Source organism: Erythrolamprus reginae, chromosome Z (assembly GCF_031021105.1).
Source record: "Erythrolamprus reginae isolate rEryReg1 chromosome Z, rEryReg1.hap1, whole genome shotgun sequence".
Classification (NCBI taxonomy): domain Eukaryota; kingdom Metazoa; phylum Chordata; class Lepidosauria; order Squamata; family Dipsadidae; genus Erythrolamprus; species Erythrolamprus reginae.
The window spans coordinates 73,051,088-73,066,058 of NC_091963.1; the positions used below are offsets into that span (position 1 = coordinate 73,051,088).

Below are 14,971 nucleotides of genomic sequence, written 5' to 3' on the forward strand. Positions count from 1 at the left end.
AAAAAAAAATCCATTGCCCAGGGAGTGTAATAGGTGTTGCACCACAGGAACAGGGTAGGCATGTGGCTGATTGTCACACAATAGTCAGTGCATATTCTAACAGTGCCATCTGGCTTCAGGGGAGACACTATTGGGGCTTTACATGCCACATGGTCAACTGATTGAAGGATGCCCTGTGCTATCAGTTTGTCTAATTGGGCATCCACTTTAGGCAATAATGAGGGAGGCACTCTTCTTGGCTTAAGCCTGATTAGATTTACTTTAGGTTCTAGATTGAGTGATATGGGCTTCCCCTTGTATTTCCCCAGTTCTTTTGAGAAAACCTCATGGTATTTTTCCATTAATTTTTCTTTCTTCTTTGAGGTTAACTGGTACATGCTAGTGATTGCCACCTTGTCCCTAACAGTGTTTGCTATGAGCCATCTACTATTATTAATTTTTTCATCTTCTGCTGTTGTAGAGTATCTGACTTCACTATAATTACCTCCACTATTTCTTGATCCATAGTTTCCTTTTGGTGATCCTGGTCTACTTTGGTTTTTCCTCCCTGACCAATTCCTCTGACTTGCTGGGGTTGTTGTTGTTGAAGTGAGGTGAAGTCATCCAGAAGTGATGTCCTGCATTCCTCTGCGATGTGACCTCTTTTCCTACATCTGCAGCAGATGGCTTCTTGGAAGTTGCACTTTGCTGTCAGGTGGTTCCCTCTGCAACTGGGGCATCTCAGGGTCCTCTGCTCCTCTCCCTGGAATCCTCCCCTGTGGTCTCTGATCTGCAGGCACAGGTCAATGTCTTGAATTGCTTCGTCCTCAAATGCCTCCAGTACAAATGCCTCCATTAACTAGTCTATTGCTGCATGCATTTGATGGACTACTCCTGATGTCCTCTCAACATCTGCAGCAGAAGCATCTGAAACCTCTGCTGCTTTGGCTGCTTTCATGACATTCTGAAAAGTTGCATCATCTTGTACTAACAGCTTTTTCTGCAACCTGCTGTCCCTCTTGCCCACGATTATTCAATCTTTGATCATGTCTTCCAGGTCTTTAAATTTGCATTTTGTTACAACTTTCCTTAAGCTTGCAACAAAGTCATTAATATATTCACCTTCCCTCTGTCTATGGTGATAGAATTCATTTCTACTCACCATTGCTGGGACTGCAGGCTGGTAGTTAGCTTTTCTTGAGTGCTACCCAGTCTATCTCTCTATGTCTTCCGGATCAATTAGTGTCTGGGCAACATGTGGAATCTGGACATCTAAGTCTTCCAGATTTCCTTCTGTGGATTGGTTGGCGGTGTGATCTGTGATGCCATACTATTGTCTTCCTTCCAGATGTTGACACATGTTAGTCTTAAGATGGTGGCTTACTCCATGGTTCCTCATAGCTCCTCATTGCCAGTGTTAGATTGGCAATTAAGAGTCAGAATGCTGTAGAAAGTAAGCCACAAGGACCCAGTATGCCGCATAGGAAATGAGGAGTGATGAGGTGTGGCAAGGGTTGAGCTTGTGGTTGGGGGAAGCATAAAGTGGGCAAGCAGGGCAAGTGATTGGTGACCAGGTGGGAGGCATATTTTTCGGTGTATAAGATGCACCTTTTCCCTCCCTAAAAGAAGCTGATAATTAGGGTGTGTCTTATACTCTGAATATAGCTTCCCCCCCCCCGTCCTAACTAGCTGCTAATGATCTTCCCAGCTCTTACCTTGTAGGCTCTTTCATTGTTTCTCTCTGCGAATAATGTTTTGCAAGCCCTAATTGTTTGCAGGATTTTTCATCGCTCTAACTTGCTCTGAGTAAGTTTCTTTCCAGTCCTAGCCAGGTGCTAACAATGTTCCCAGCTCTTAATGGCTTGCAAGCTCTTTCATTGTTACTCTGTGCCAAGAATGTATTCCAAACCCTGTCTTTGATTCCCCCCCCCGCCATTCTCTATTTGCTCCAAGTGTTTCTTTCCAGCCCTAACCAGGTGCTAATGATGTTCCAGCTCTTACCCACTTGCAAGCTCTTTCATTGTTACTCTCTGCAAAGAAGAATGTTTCCCAAGCCCCAAGTCTTTGCAGGTTTTTTTCCATTGCTCTACTTGCCCAGACTGTTTCTTTCCAGGTACTAATGATGTTCCCAGCTCTTACTGGCTTGCAATCTCTTTCATTGTTACTCTCTCAGAATAATTTTTAAAAAGCCCTTAACCAGGAATAAAATAATGTGCTGAAGCTGACCAGACTAAGAACGCTAGCCAGATGAATACCTGATAAGCAGATTCTTTTCCCCATTTTCCTCCCAAAAAACTAAGGTGTGCCTTATATTCCGGTGCATCTTATACTCCGAAAAATACGGTACTCCTTGAAATAATAAATGGTTAGGATTCATGATCCTACAATATATTCCAGACACTCACAGGGTGTTTAGGATGTGCATTCCTTAAAAAAATACCCTCTTCTCATATGGTTATGTCTGAAATTGCAACCCAAAAAACTGAAAGTATTCAATGATATGGCATGGCCTTTGGAGGAAAAATCAGCTGCACAAGCCAAACCCCCCCCCCAAATATTGGGCTCCTGTCTTAGGCCTTTTAATCACAATCTATATCCAAATTATTATTTTAATGTTTTGGACATAATACCAGGCCACATTTATTAGGTATTCCATACATAAATCAAACTTCTTCTAGGCTTACACAATAAATAGAAAAAGTACTGGACTTTTTCTTTTTTTTAAAAAAATATTGGTTTTCAAATATATTTTGAAACAGACAAATAAATAACAACAATGAAAAATAAAAACAAACAAACAAACAAAAACAAAAACCAACAACAACAAAAGAAATAATAACAGCCAATATTTCTGCATTGCTACATCTGATATTTCATTAAATCCTATAATAATATACATATTAATTAATTATAATAATATTTGTACTATTTCATACAATCACAAAATCCCTATTCAAATAATTCATATTTACGTACAGTGATACCTCATCTTATGAACTTAATTAGTTCCGGGATGAGGTTTGTAAGGTGAAAAGTTTGTAAGACAAAACAATGTTTCCCATAGGAATCAATGGAAAAGCGATTAATGCATGCAAGCCCAAAACTCACTGCTTTTGCAGGCCGAAGTGCCCGTTTTTGCACTGCTGGGATTCCCCTGAGGCTCCCCTCCATGGGAAACCCCACCTCTGGGCTTCCATGTTTTTGTGATGCTGCAGGGAATCCCAGCAGGGGTATCCCAGCAGTGCAAAAATGGGTGCTTCACTGGCAATGGAAGTCTGGAGGTGGGGATTCCAGCGAGGGGAGCCTCAGCAAAATTGCAGCATCGCAAAACACGGAAGTCCTTGAAACCCCACCTCTGGACTTCTGTGTTTTTGTGATGCTGCGATTTCGCTGAGGCTCCCCTCAATGGGAAACCCCACCTCTGGACTTCAGTTGCCAGTGAAGCGCCCATTTTTGCACTGCTGGGATTCCCTTGCAGCATCGCAAAAATACGGAAGTCCGGAGTTGGTGTTTCCCATGTTGGGGAGCCTCAGGGGAATACCAGCAGCGCAAAAATGCTTCATTGGCAACAGAAGTCCAGAGGCGGGGCATCCCAGTGGCGGTGGCTTGGGTTTGTAAGGTGAAAAAAGTTTGGAAGACGAGGCAAAAAAATCTTAAACCCCAGGTTTGTATCTTGAAAAGTTTGTATGACAAGGGGTTTGTAAAATGAGGTATCACTCTATTTATATTCTTTATTTTACTGATCTTTATGTATCTTTTGTGATCTTTTTACTTCTATTTCTTAACTCAATCCATCCATGCCATTGTGCCCATATTTCATAATACCCTATAATACTTTTGGCCCCTTAATTCCATTGTCAGTTTGTCCATTTCAAAACAATTTTATATTTTATTAATCACTGCTTTTTCTGAGGGGGTTTCTGTATTTATCCAATATTGGGTGAAGGTAATTCTGGCTGCAGTCATGATATGTTATATTAGATATTCTTTTGGTTTACTATATTGCTTTTTTATTATTCCCAATAAGAACAATTCTGGTAAGAATTTTATCTTTGTTTCTATTATCTCTTATAACCATTTGCAGATTTTCATCCAGATTTTTTTTGTCTCAGAACATGACCACCACATGTGGAAGAAAGTGCCTTTTTTTTTTTTTACACTGCCAACAATTTGGGCTCAATTTTGGATATATTTTAGTTAATTGGGTCAGTGCCAAATACCATCAATAACACATTTTATAATAATTTTCCTTATAAGATACTGATTTTAATATTTTTAAATTTTTATTTCATATTTGTTCACAGTCTGCCAAGTGAATATTATAACCAATGTTCTGTGCCCATGTCACCATAGGCACTTTAACCACATCTTTGGGTCTTTCATATTGTAGAAAGTATATAATTTGGAAATGATTTTATTTTCAGGCCCAATTAGAAGTTTATCTAATATACTTGGTGTTATGCTTATCCCAGGTTCCTTCATGTCCTTTTTGTACATGGATTTTATCTGACTATATGGCCACTAATCAATATTTATATTTTGAGCACCCAATTCTGCCCTAGTTTTTAATATCCCACTCCCGTCCAATAAATCTTTATAGCTTTTTATTTTCTCTTTGTCATTTGGGTATATTATAGCTTCCATTACTAATAACTAGTTTGTTATTTTATAATAATGCTTTCTTTTTATTTCTTCTCATATTGTAATGTGCATCTCTGATTAAGTGTTTCCTAATGTAGGTTGGGATTTTCCCTTCATTCCATAGAAAACAGAGCCAGTCTGTTTCTAGGTCATGGCCTTCTAATGTCAAATTTCTATTATTGTTCAAATTAACCCAATCTCTAATCCAAGCCAATGTTGCTGCAATTTAATATAATTTCCAATCCGGCATACCAAGACCTCCTCTACTTTTAGCATCTTGTAAATTGGTCTTTTTTATTCTTGGTTTTTTATTTTGCCAAATAAACTTTTTTGTCATTTTGTCTAAGGTTATAAAATATTTTCTATCTAGTTTAAGTGGAATAACTTAAAATAGATACAATAATTTTGGGAGTGCATTCATTTTAATTATTGCTCTATGTCCCAACAGTGATAATTGTAAGTTCCCCCATTTTTTAAAATCCAATTCTATTTGTTCTAACATTTTTTATAATTATTTTCTTTTATTGTGGAACATTTATTTGTTAGGTATATCCTTAAATATTTAACTTACTTAACTATTTGCAAATTCAAATCTCCTTCCAACACTGCTTGTTGCACTGTTATATTTTTCATTAATTCCTTAGTTTTTTGTTTATTTATCTTAATGCCAGCTACTCAGCCATATTTTTCTAATTCTTTGATTAAGCATGGGCCTGGCTCTCGTGGTTCTTCAAAAAAAACCACCAATAGATCATCAGCAAAGGCCTGCAGTTTATAAGTCTTTTTTTTGTCTGTTGTTCCTTTGATTCCTGTATTTTCTCTAATTTTATTTAACAACACTTCCAATGTCAATGTAAAAGGGAAAGGAGATAAAAGGCACCCCTGCCTAACTTCTTTCTGAATTTGGAATGCTTTTGTCATGTCTCCATTTATTAGTACTTTGGCAGACTGGAAAGAATATATTGTATCAATCATTCCTGTAAAGTTGTCACTGAATTCCATTTGCCTAATTAGTAATTTCATATATTGCCAATCTACTTTGTCAAATAATAATAATAATAATAATAATAATAATAATAATAATAATAATAATAATTTATTAGATTTGTATGCCGCCCCTCTCCGAAGACTCCTGCCTTTCTGGATGCGCTTCATAATATTAAAAAATGTTGATGACAGTTCTCAAATGTGTTCTAATTTGTCTTGCTGAAAGAAATTCATTTTGACCCGAATGTATATTTTTGTTCAAAATTATTTTTAGTCTTTCTGCAATGATACTCATAAATATTTTGTACTATACTGTACCTTTTCAGCTAAAGAGGCATTAAGAAAGTTATATCTTGCCTGTTTTAGATCCAAATGGTGCCCACCACCAGTACACATATAAGTTGTATCAAGTTTAATAAACCTGCTTCTTGTTGAAGGAATATTTAGCAGTTGCAAATACTTAATTTTTCATTTTTTTTTCTTTAGGCCAAAATCTTTTTTTCTTTGTTCTGGTGGCAATTCCCCCCCCCCCCCCCTTTATTATGGCCTCTGTACAGCATGCCAATCAAAGACAGAATGTAGGCCTGACTTTTTAAAAAGACATTTCAAAAGGACCAGAGAGTTCTAGACCGTTTATTGTACTGAAGCAAAGAACAAACATGCATTGGCTTTTTTCATTATATCTAGCAAAATCCCAGGAATATTGATAAACCCACTAGCAAACATGGCTCTGCTGCATAGTTCGTTTACCTGAAGAGTAAAATTTAAGTCCTGGAAATGACACTCAAAATCTTCCAGCTTTGTAAACTGAGATGCTGCCACTGATTCACCATAAATAAAAAAACTGGGGGACACTGTTCTGAAGAAGGAAAAGACAGAACATATAAGAATGTGATTATGACCTCATTTTATATAATTGCACAAATTAGTTCTTCTCCTAATAGTTTTTTTGAAATTTGATATCTTTTTGCTAAGTACTGTTATCACATAACAGAGAAACAAACATAAGCATAGTTATGGAAAATTAAGAAATAGGCCTACAACATGACCTCCTTTTGACTTATTATCCCAGAACATTTCACCTAAGCCTTGGTCTAGTGCAGAGGTCTTCAAACTTGGCAACTTTAAGACTTGTGAACTTCAATTCCCTGAATTCACCAGCCAGTGATGGCTGGAGAATTCTTGGAGTTGAAGTCCACAAGTTTTGAAGTTGCCATGTTTAGGGACCCCTTGTCTAGTGGACCTCACCCAAAATATTTAACTCAACCTCAGAAATCATCTCTTAGTCCATTATCTTTCTATGAGAAGGACAACAGTAGTATTAATGTTTGAGAAAGTACTTGGAGATATTCTATCCCTACCCTTGTTTATAAACAAAAGAAAAAATGATCATTTTTGTACCCAGTGATGGATGAATCCACTTCATGCATCAGGGGAACTGTCAACATGAGAGAATTGTCCTGAAGATTGTGTTCCAAGTTCCTACTGCAAAAACAAGAGAAGATATTATATACTACGGAGTCTTTTCATCTAGGAGCTCATTATAATATTCATACAATTCCCTTCTATTCCTCCCAGCCAAAGAACTTTGAGTTAAATTGTATTGGAAGAGAGTAACTAGCCCAAGTCACTTTGGGATAGTTAGCTTTTATGGTTAAGGGTGAATTTTAACTTAACTCTTCCTGGTACTTCACCAGCATCTTAGACACTGTAGTATACCGACTTTCATATCAACCAGGACAGGGAATCTTTAAGTGGTCATTAGCTGGATCAATTGGATTAAGTACTCTCTTCCCACTCCAAATGGACAGAGAGATAATAGTCCAGATTTCCCCAATTAGCCAGCTTGTCCAAAGATAGAGAAGTCATAGGGATTACAATTTAATACAGTTGCCCAGAGTCACAGGATAGTGTCAGGTGACTAGGCCATTCAGGCAGTCCTGTTTGCTAGGAGAAACAGCGCAAATGGGAGCTACATGGTCGAGGAACCAAGAGCAGAGGCAGCATAACTGAAAAAAGAGCCAGCAGCAGAGTGAAGCAGGTCCTGGAAGCAATGCAGAGAGAAGCATGGAAAGCGATGGTAACGCAGTGGAACTGGAGGCTATGGGTTGTGGTAGATTTCAAAGTATTCCAATTCATTCTTTATCTTTCAATTCCATTGTAAGCCTCACCATTTCAGCACAAGACAGTATTTTATGTAATATGTCTTCCTCTGATGGGGTTTCTTTGTTCTATTTTTGTGCAAAAACCAGTCTAGCAGCAGTCAAGATATGCAACATTAAGATATTGTTCCCTTATCATATTTATCTATAGTAATACCCAATAGGAAAAGTTTGGGTTTTAGCTCTATCTTCAACATTAATATTTCTTCCAACCATTGTTTTATCCTATTCCAAAAGTCATGGCCTTTCGGACATTCCCACCACATGTAGTAATAAGTACCTGGTATTAGTTTTCATTTCCAATACATCGGTGAAAGATTTGGACCCATTTAACCTGGTGGGTGGTAAATGACACCTTTAGAACATCTTATAAAGATTTTCCTTGGATGAAGTGGCTAGTGTGTTTCCTGTTTCTTTCCCATAGTTCCTGTCAAATATGTAAATCAATGCTGTAGCTGAAATTCCTGCTCCATGTTAGCATAGTTTCCTTGATTTGTTCTTCATATATCACCTGTTCTAGAAGGTAGTGGTACATTTTAAAAATAATTTTATCTTCTGTTCCTAATAATATTTTATCTAATTCTGTCAACTCTGTTTTTATCCTTTTTGTCTTTTTTGCCTTTCCTGTACCGTGACTGCAATTGAAGATATTCCCATGATTATAGTTCTATACCTTCTTCCTGAAGATTTTTCCTTGACTTCAACTCTCCTCTCCGTTATTACTTTTCCTAGTTGCATGAACTTTGGATGTATGTACATTTTCAATGTTGATATCCAAATCAGGATTTGCATCTAATTTTGTTGCTTAATTTTGACCCAAACGGGTTCTCATTTTACCCACCTCGGAAGGATGGAAGGCTGAGTCAACCTTGAACCGGTGATGAGATTTGAACCGCTGACCTTCACATCTACAGTCAGCTTCAGTGGCCTGCAGTACAGCCCTCTACCTGCTGTGCCACCCCAGCTCATGGTATGCACTGAAATAGGAATAGTATTTTGGATAGCACATGTGATTCTTCCCAGGGAAGAAAACTGTAAGTTTGTCCATCTGTCCAAATCAATTTTAATCTGCTCAATTATTATTATTATTATTTATTAGATTTGTATGCCACCCCTCTCCGGAGACTCGGAGCAGCTCACAACAGAAAAACAGTACAAATCCAATAGTAAAAAACAATTTAAAACCCTTAATATATAAAACAATCATACATCTAAGACAAATCATACATAAAACAGAAACGGCCCAAGGGAATCAATTTTCCCATGCCTGACAGCAGAAGTGGGTTTTAAGGAGTTTGTGAAAGGCAAGGAGGGTGGGGGCAATCCTAATCTCCGGGGAGGTTGCTTCCAGAGGGTCAGGGCCACCGCAGAGAAGGCTCTTTCCCTGGGTCCCGCCAGATGACATTGTTTCATCACTGGGACCCGGAGAAGGCCCACTCTGTGGGACCTAACTGATCGCTGGGATTCATGTGGCAGAAGGCGGTCTCGGAGATATTCTGGCCTGATGCCATGAAGGGCTTTAGAGGTCATAGCCAACACTTTGAATTTTAACCAGAAACTGATTGGCAACCAACGCAAACTGTGGAGTGTTGGTGTAACATGGACATACTTTGGGATTGCTCTCGCAGCTGCATTCTGCATGATCTGAAGTTTCCGAACACTCTTCAAAGGTAGCCCCATGTAGAGAGCATTACAGTAGTCGAACCTCGAGGTGATGAGGGCATGAGTGACTGTGAGTAGTGACTCCCGGTCCAGCTAGGGCTGCAACTGGTGCACCAGGTGAACCTGGGCAAACGCCCGCCTCACCACATCTGAAAGATGGTTCTCTAATGTAAGCTGTGGATCGAGGAGGATGCCCAAGTTGTGGACAGTAATTCCCCCCCAGGGTGATGGATGGATAGATGGAATTGTCCTTGGAAGGCAAAACCCACAGCCACTCCATCTTATCAGGATTTCGTTTGAGTCTGTTGACATCCATCCAGACCCTAACAGCCTCCAGGCACCGGCACATCCCTTCCACTGCTTCGTTGACTGGACATGGGGTGGAGATCTACAGCTAGGTATCATCAGCGTACTAATGATACCTCACCCCATGCCCTTGGATGATCTCGCCCAGTGGTTTAATGTAGATATTAAATAGCAGGGGGGAGAGGACTGACCCCTGAGGCACCCCACAAGGGAGAAGCCTAGAGGTTGACCTCTGCCCCCCCCACTCACCCCGACTGCGACCGACCGGAGAGGTAGGAGGAGAACCACTGAAGGACAGTGCCTCCCACTCCCAACCCCTCCAGCCGGCGCAGAAGGATACCATGGTCGATGGTATCAAAAGCCGCTGAGAGGTCAAGGAACACGAGGACACAGGATAAACCCCTGTCCCGGGCCCACCAGAGATCATCCATCAATGCGACCAAAGCAGTTTCCATGCTGTAGCCAGGCCTGAATCCTGACTGCTGAGGGCCAGCCAGGAGGGACACGGATCCAGTAAGCAGGTGGCGGAACTCACAGCTCCAATGGCCTTGTCCACTTCATCAGGTGTCACCCGATCAAACTCTTCCCAGACAGATGGACAAGTAGGGGCCCCAGTCACTTCAACTGATTTATTTGTCATGTGGCACACCTTGTTGTTAATTGAATCCCTGATTGTAAGTACTCTTCCATTATAAAAATCAGTCATCTACAAAAGTTTGCATTTTATTTGTTTTTATAATAAACTTTATTGATTTTTTCATTAAAAAAAGACACAGACATACAAACGTTTAAACATTTAGTAGAGGTTACAATTACCCCTCTCTTCTTAGAAGTTAATTTTAAATACAGAAAAAGAATATATTCTTAGTTCATTAAATCAACATATTAATCTAGATGAAAAGAAGAATTTTGTTTATATATTCTAATAAACATAAAATTGAATTAATCAAAAGAAAAAAAATCTAAAGCCATTTCAATATATTCATACATTTCTCATAACATTTAGTTTTTATTTTTATTTTTATCTATCCACTTATAAACTATATTCCAGATAATATAAAAGTCAGATTTTTCTTGGTCATTCAGCCTTCTTGGCATCATATCCATCTCTGCACAATCCAATTTTTTTAAACTACGTTTTCTTTTTTGGGGATACTTTCCCCCTTCCAATTTTGTGCGTAAACTATCCTGGCCACTGTTAAAATATGTACAACTAAATAAAAAATATCTTTTTTATATTTCTGCTTAGTTATGCCTAACAAATAAAATTCTGGGGTATTTTCTATCTCTTGTAATGTAATCTCTTTTAACATTTTTTCTATCATTTTCTAATATGTCTTGACTTTATTGCAGGTCCACCATTGATGATAGAAGGAACCTATTTCCTTTTTGCATTTCGAGCATTTTGGGGATGTGTTTGGAAACATTTTGGCAATTCTATTTGGTGGGAGATGCCACCTATAAAACATCTTAATTTGGTTTCCTTTTAAAGATACTGATTTCATCATTTTCCAATTTGTAATCCATACTTTCTCCCATGTCTCTACATCAAATTCTTTACCAATATTTTGGCACCATTTTATCATATTACCTTTTAGCGTCAAATCTATATTTTTATATTCAATCATATATTTATATGCTTTCCCTATTAATTTCTTTTGGTTTGTAATTAATAAACTACTTAGAAAATTTTTACTCTTATTAAATATATATGTTTTACTGTCTCTTTGAAATTTCGACTGTATCTGTATATATTGCCACCAATCTAGTTTGAGCCCTTCCTCTTGCAAATTATATCTTGTTTTAAGTTTCATTTGTTCATCTAATAATTCTTTATACTTTGGTATCCTTCTATCCTGCATCAAATTAGGGTGGAAAATCGCCTCTAGTGGAGATATCCATTCTGGCACTGTTAAAAAGTGATCTTTCTTGATATCTTTCCAAACTTCTAATAAGTACTTTCTTATTGTATGCCTTTTAAAATAAGAGTGTGTCCTATCTTTATCATACCAAAGAAAGGCATGCCATCCAAGCATCAAGTCGTGCCCTTCCAAATTTAATATTCTTCTATTTTCTAATGTCACCCATTCCTTTATCCAAGTTAATGCGGCTGCCTTATAATATAATTTCCAATTGGGCAAGGAAAAACCATGGCTTTCCTTTATATCTTCTAATATGCTTAACTTTATTCTTGCCTTCTTACCCTGCCATATAAATTTTTTACCAATTGTTGTTAAATCTTTAAAAAAAATTCCCCCTGGATTTATAGGTAATACTTGAAATAGGAACAATATCTTAGGTAATACATTCATTTTGATGGTTGCTATTCTTCCCATAAAAGATAATTTTAAACTATTCCAAATTTCTAAGTCTTGTTTAATTTCTTCAATTACTCTTATATAATTATCATTTTTTAATGATATAGTTTTGGATGTAATCCAGATTCCCAGATATTTTACTTTCTTTACTATCTTCATATCTGTGATAATTTCTAATCTTCTTTCCTGCATATCTGTCATATTTTTAACTATAAGTTGAGTCTTATTTTTATTAATTTTTAATCCTGCTACCTTGCCATATTCTTCTATTGTATCAATCAAAATTGGTAATGTTGTCAGTGGATTTTCTATTATAAAAGTCAAGTCATCAGCGTATGCTTGAATTTTATATGATTCTTTCCCAACAGTTAATCCTTGTATTTTGCGATTTGCCCTAATCTTAATTAATAATGCTTCAAGGGATAAATAAACAGTAAAGGTGATATCAGACATCCTTGTCTCACTCCTTTAAAAAATTCAAATTTTTCCACTTGTTCATTGTTTAATATAATTTTAGTTGTTTGTTTAGAATATATAGCATCTATAAAATTCACAAAATTTTGTACCAAATCTCATTTTATTTAATTGCATCTTAATAAATGTCCAATCTACATTGTCGAATGCTTTTTTGGCATCTAAAAACATTAGTGACATTTGTTTTCCTGGATATTGTTCATAATCTTCTAACAAATTAATAATCATTCTAAGATTGTTTTTTATTTGCCTGCCCGGTAAAAATCCATTTAGATCTTGGTGTATTATCTCTCCTAAAATCTTTTTAAGTCTTTCTGCGTAGATTGAGGTAAATATTTTATAGTCAACATTTAATAATGATATAGGTCTATAATTTTGTATTTTATCTTTATCTGTCCCAGACTTATTAATTAATGTTATTAACAATTCTGACCATGATTTTGGAATTTTATCATCCATTAAACTTTCATTAAAAATTTCCAACATGTTGTTTATTATTACTTCACTTTCTATTTTGTACCATTTAGCCGGTATAGCGTCCAGCCCAGTTGCTTTGTTATTCTTTTGTTTTTTAATGGTTGTCTGGAATTCTTGTATTGTAATTAGGCTATTTAGTCTTGCTTGTTGTTCTTCCATTAATTGTGGTAAATCTACTGAATTCAAATATTTTAAAATTTCATCTTCTTTAATTTCCTCTTTCTTATATAATTCTTTATAAAAGTCTTGTACTATTCTTGCTTTTTCATCAGTTCTATATTTTTTCGTACCTTTATTGTCTACCAGTTCCTTAATTATTTTTGATTGTTTATACTTCCTTAGTTTATATGCAAGCCATCTTCCTGGTTTATTAGCATGTTCAAAGTATTGCTGTTTGGCCTTTTTAATTTTTTCTGCTATTTGCTTTGGTTCAATAAGCTTAATTTTATGTTTAATTAATTCCATTTCTCTTTTAATCTCATATTCTTTAGAATTATGTTGTGATACTAGTTCCAGTTGTTTTAATTCACTGATCAATTGTTCATATTGTATCTTCTGTTCTTTATTTTTCTTTGCTGTATAGGAAATTGTTAATCCTCTAATATATGCTTTAGCTGTATCCCATAAGTTTTGAAAAGAGGTCTCTGAGTTTTTATTAATTTTTAAAAAAAAAAATCCAATTCTTTTTCTATCCATTCCTTATATTGCTTATCTCTTATAATGTTCCTATTCATCTGCCAATTCACTTGTCTCTTATTATTTTTCCAGTATATCACTATAGGGCTATGGTCGGCCCATATATTTGTGTCAATCTCAATTTCTCTAATTTGTTCTCCAGTTATTTTAGAAGCCCAGGCCATATCTATTCTTGTCCAAATATTATGGGGATTGGAATAAAAGGTATATTGTCTAGTTAAAGGATGTCTTTCCCTCCAAATATCATTTAATAATAACTCTGATCTCATTTTCTGAAAGGTAGTTGGCAAAATGTTTTTCTTTTTTTTATCTTTTTTCTTCCCGGAATGGTCTAATGGTCTATTAGAAATTGCATTAAAGTCGCCAATTATAATCATATTTTCAATGTTTAATTCATTTATCTTTTGATGTAATTGTTTATAAAATTTCAGTTGGTTTTCATTCGGAGCATAAATAGAGACAATGACAAGAGGTTTGGTGTCTGTGTTTACCTGTACAATTAGTATTCTGCCCTCCTGATCTGCATATAATTGTTTGGAGTTTATTGAATTTTCAATGTATATTGCAATTCCTCTTTTTGTTTTGATCCGCCAAACTGGTACAAATATTTCAATTTTAGAATTTAATAATAGTTTTCTATTAGTCTTTTTAATATGTACTTCTTGTAAAATCACAATTTGTGCTTTTTGTTTTCTAAGTTTAGAAAATATTTGAATCCTTTTCCTCGGTTCATTTAGTCCATTAACATTTACTGAGAAGATTTTCAAATCCTCTGATGCTGTCATTTATAGTATTTCTTGGGATCTTTAGATTCGCGCTGTGGTTGTTTCCTTCTTGCTCCTTGTTGTTCCTCCTTCCCTTGGGCGGTGCCACCAGTCTCTTCCTCTTTTCTTGCAGATATTTCCAGCGTTAGTTGTTCAAATTTACGTATTCCACTTGTTTCATAAAATTGTCTGGCATCTTCAAGTTTGCATTTTAAATATTACTCTAATTCTTTGATTTGATCATCTTTCCGAATTGTTTTAATTATTACCTCCAATGACAATACAAATATTAATGGGAATACTGGGTAAGTTTGTTTTGTGCCTTTTTGAATTTGGAAACTTTCAAATTTCTCCATTTATTACTTTGGCTACCTGTTTGGAATAGATTGCTTTGAACATACTTATAATGTGATAATTGATTCTTCCCATGAGACAGATATTTAACATTTTTTAGGACTTCATTAAATACTTCTATTAATATTGGACCTAAAGATTTTTGTAGAAT

General features: G+C 36.2%; 1 protein-coding gene across 1 annotated transcript in view; it reads right to left on the reverse strand.

Moving 5' to 3' along the window:
- The window catches only part of ITGA9 (integrin subunit alpha 9), a 953,395-nt gene that overhangs the window by 277,382 nt on the left and 661,042 nt on the right, over positions 1-14,971 (reverse strand). The window contains exons 21-22 of the mRNA XM_070726333.1: positions 7,009-7,092; positions 6,358-6,466 (exon numbers count right to left, since the gene is read on the reverse strand). Of these exons, the coding sequence (XP_070582434.1) occupies positions 6,358-6,466; positions 7,009-7,092 (193 nt within the window). The remainder of the gene's footprint in view (positions 1-6,357; positions 6,467-7,008; positions 7,093-14,971) is intronic.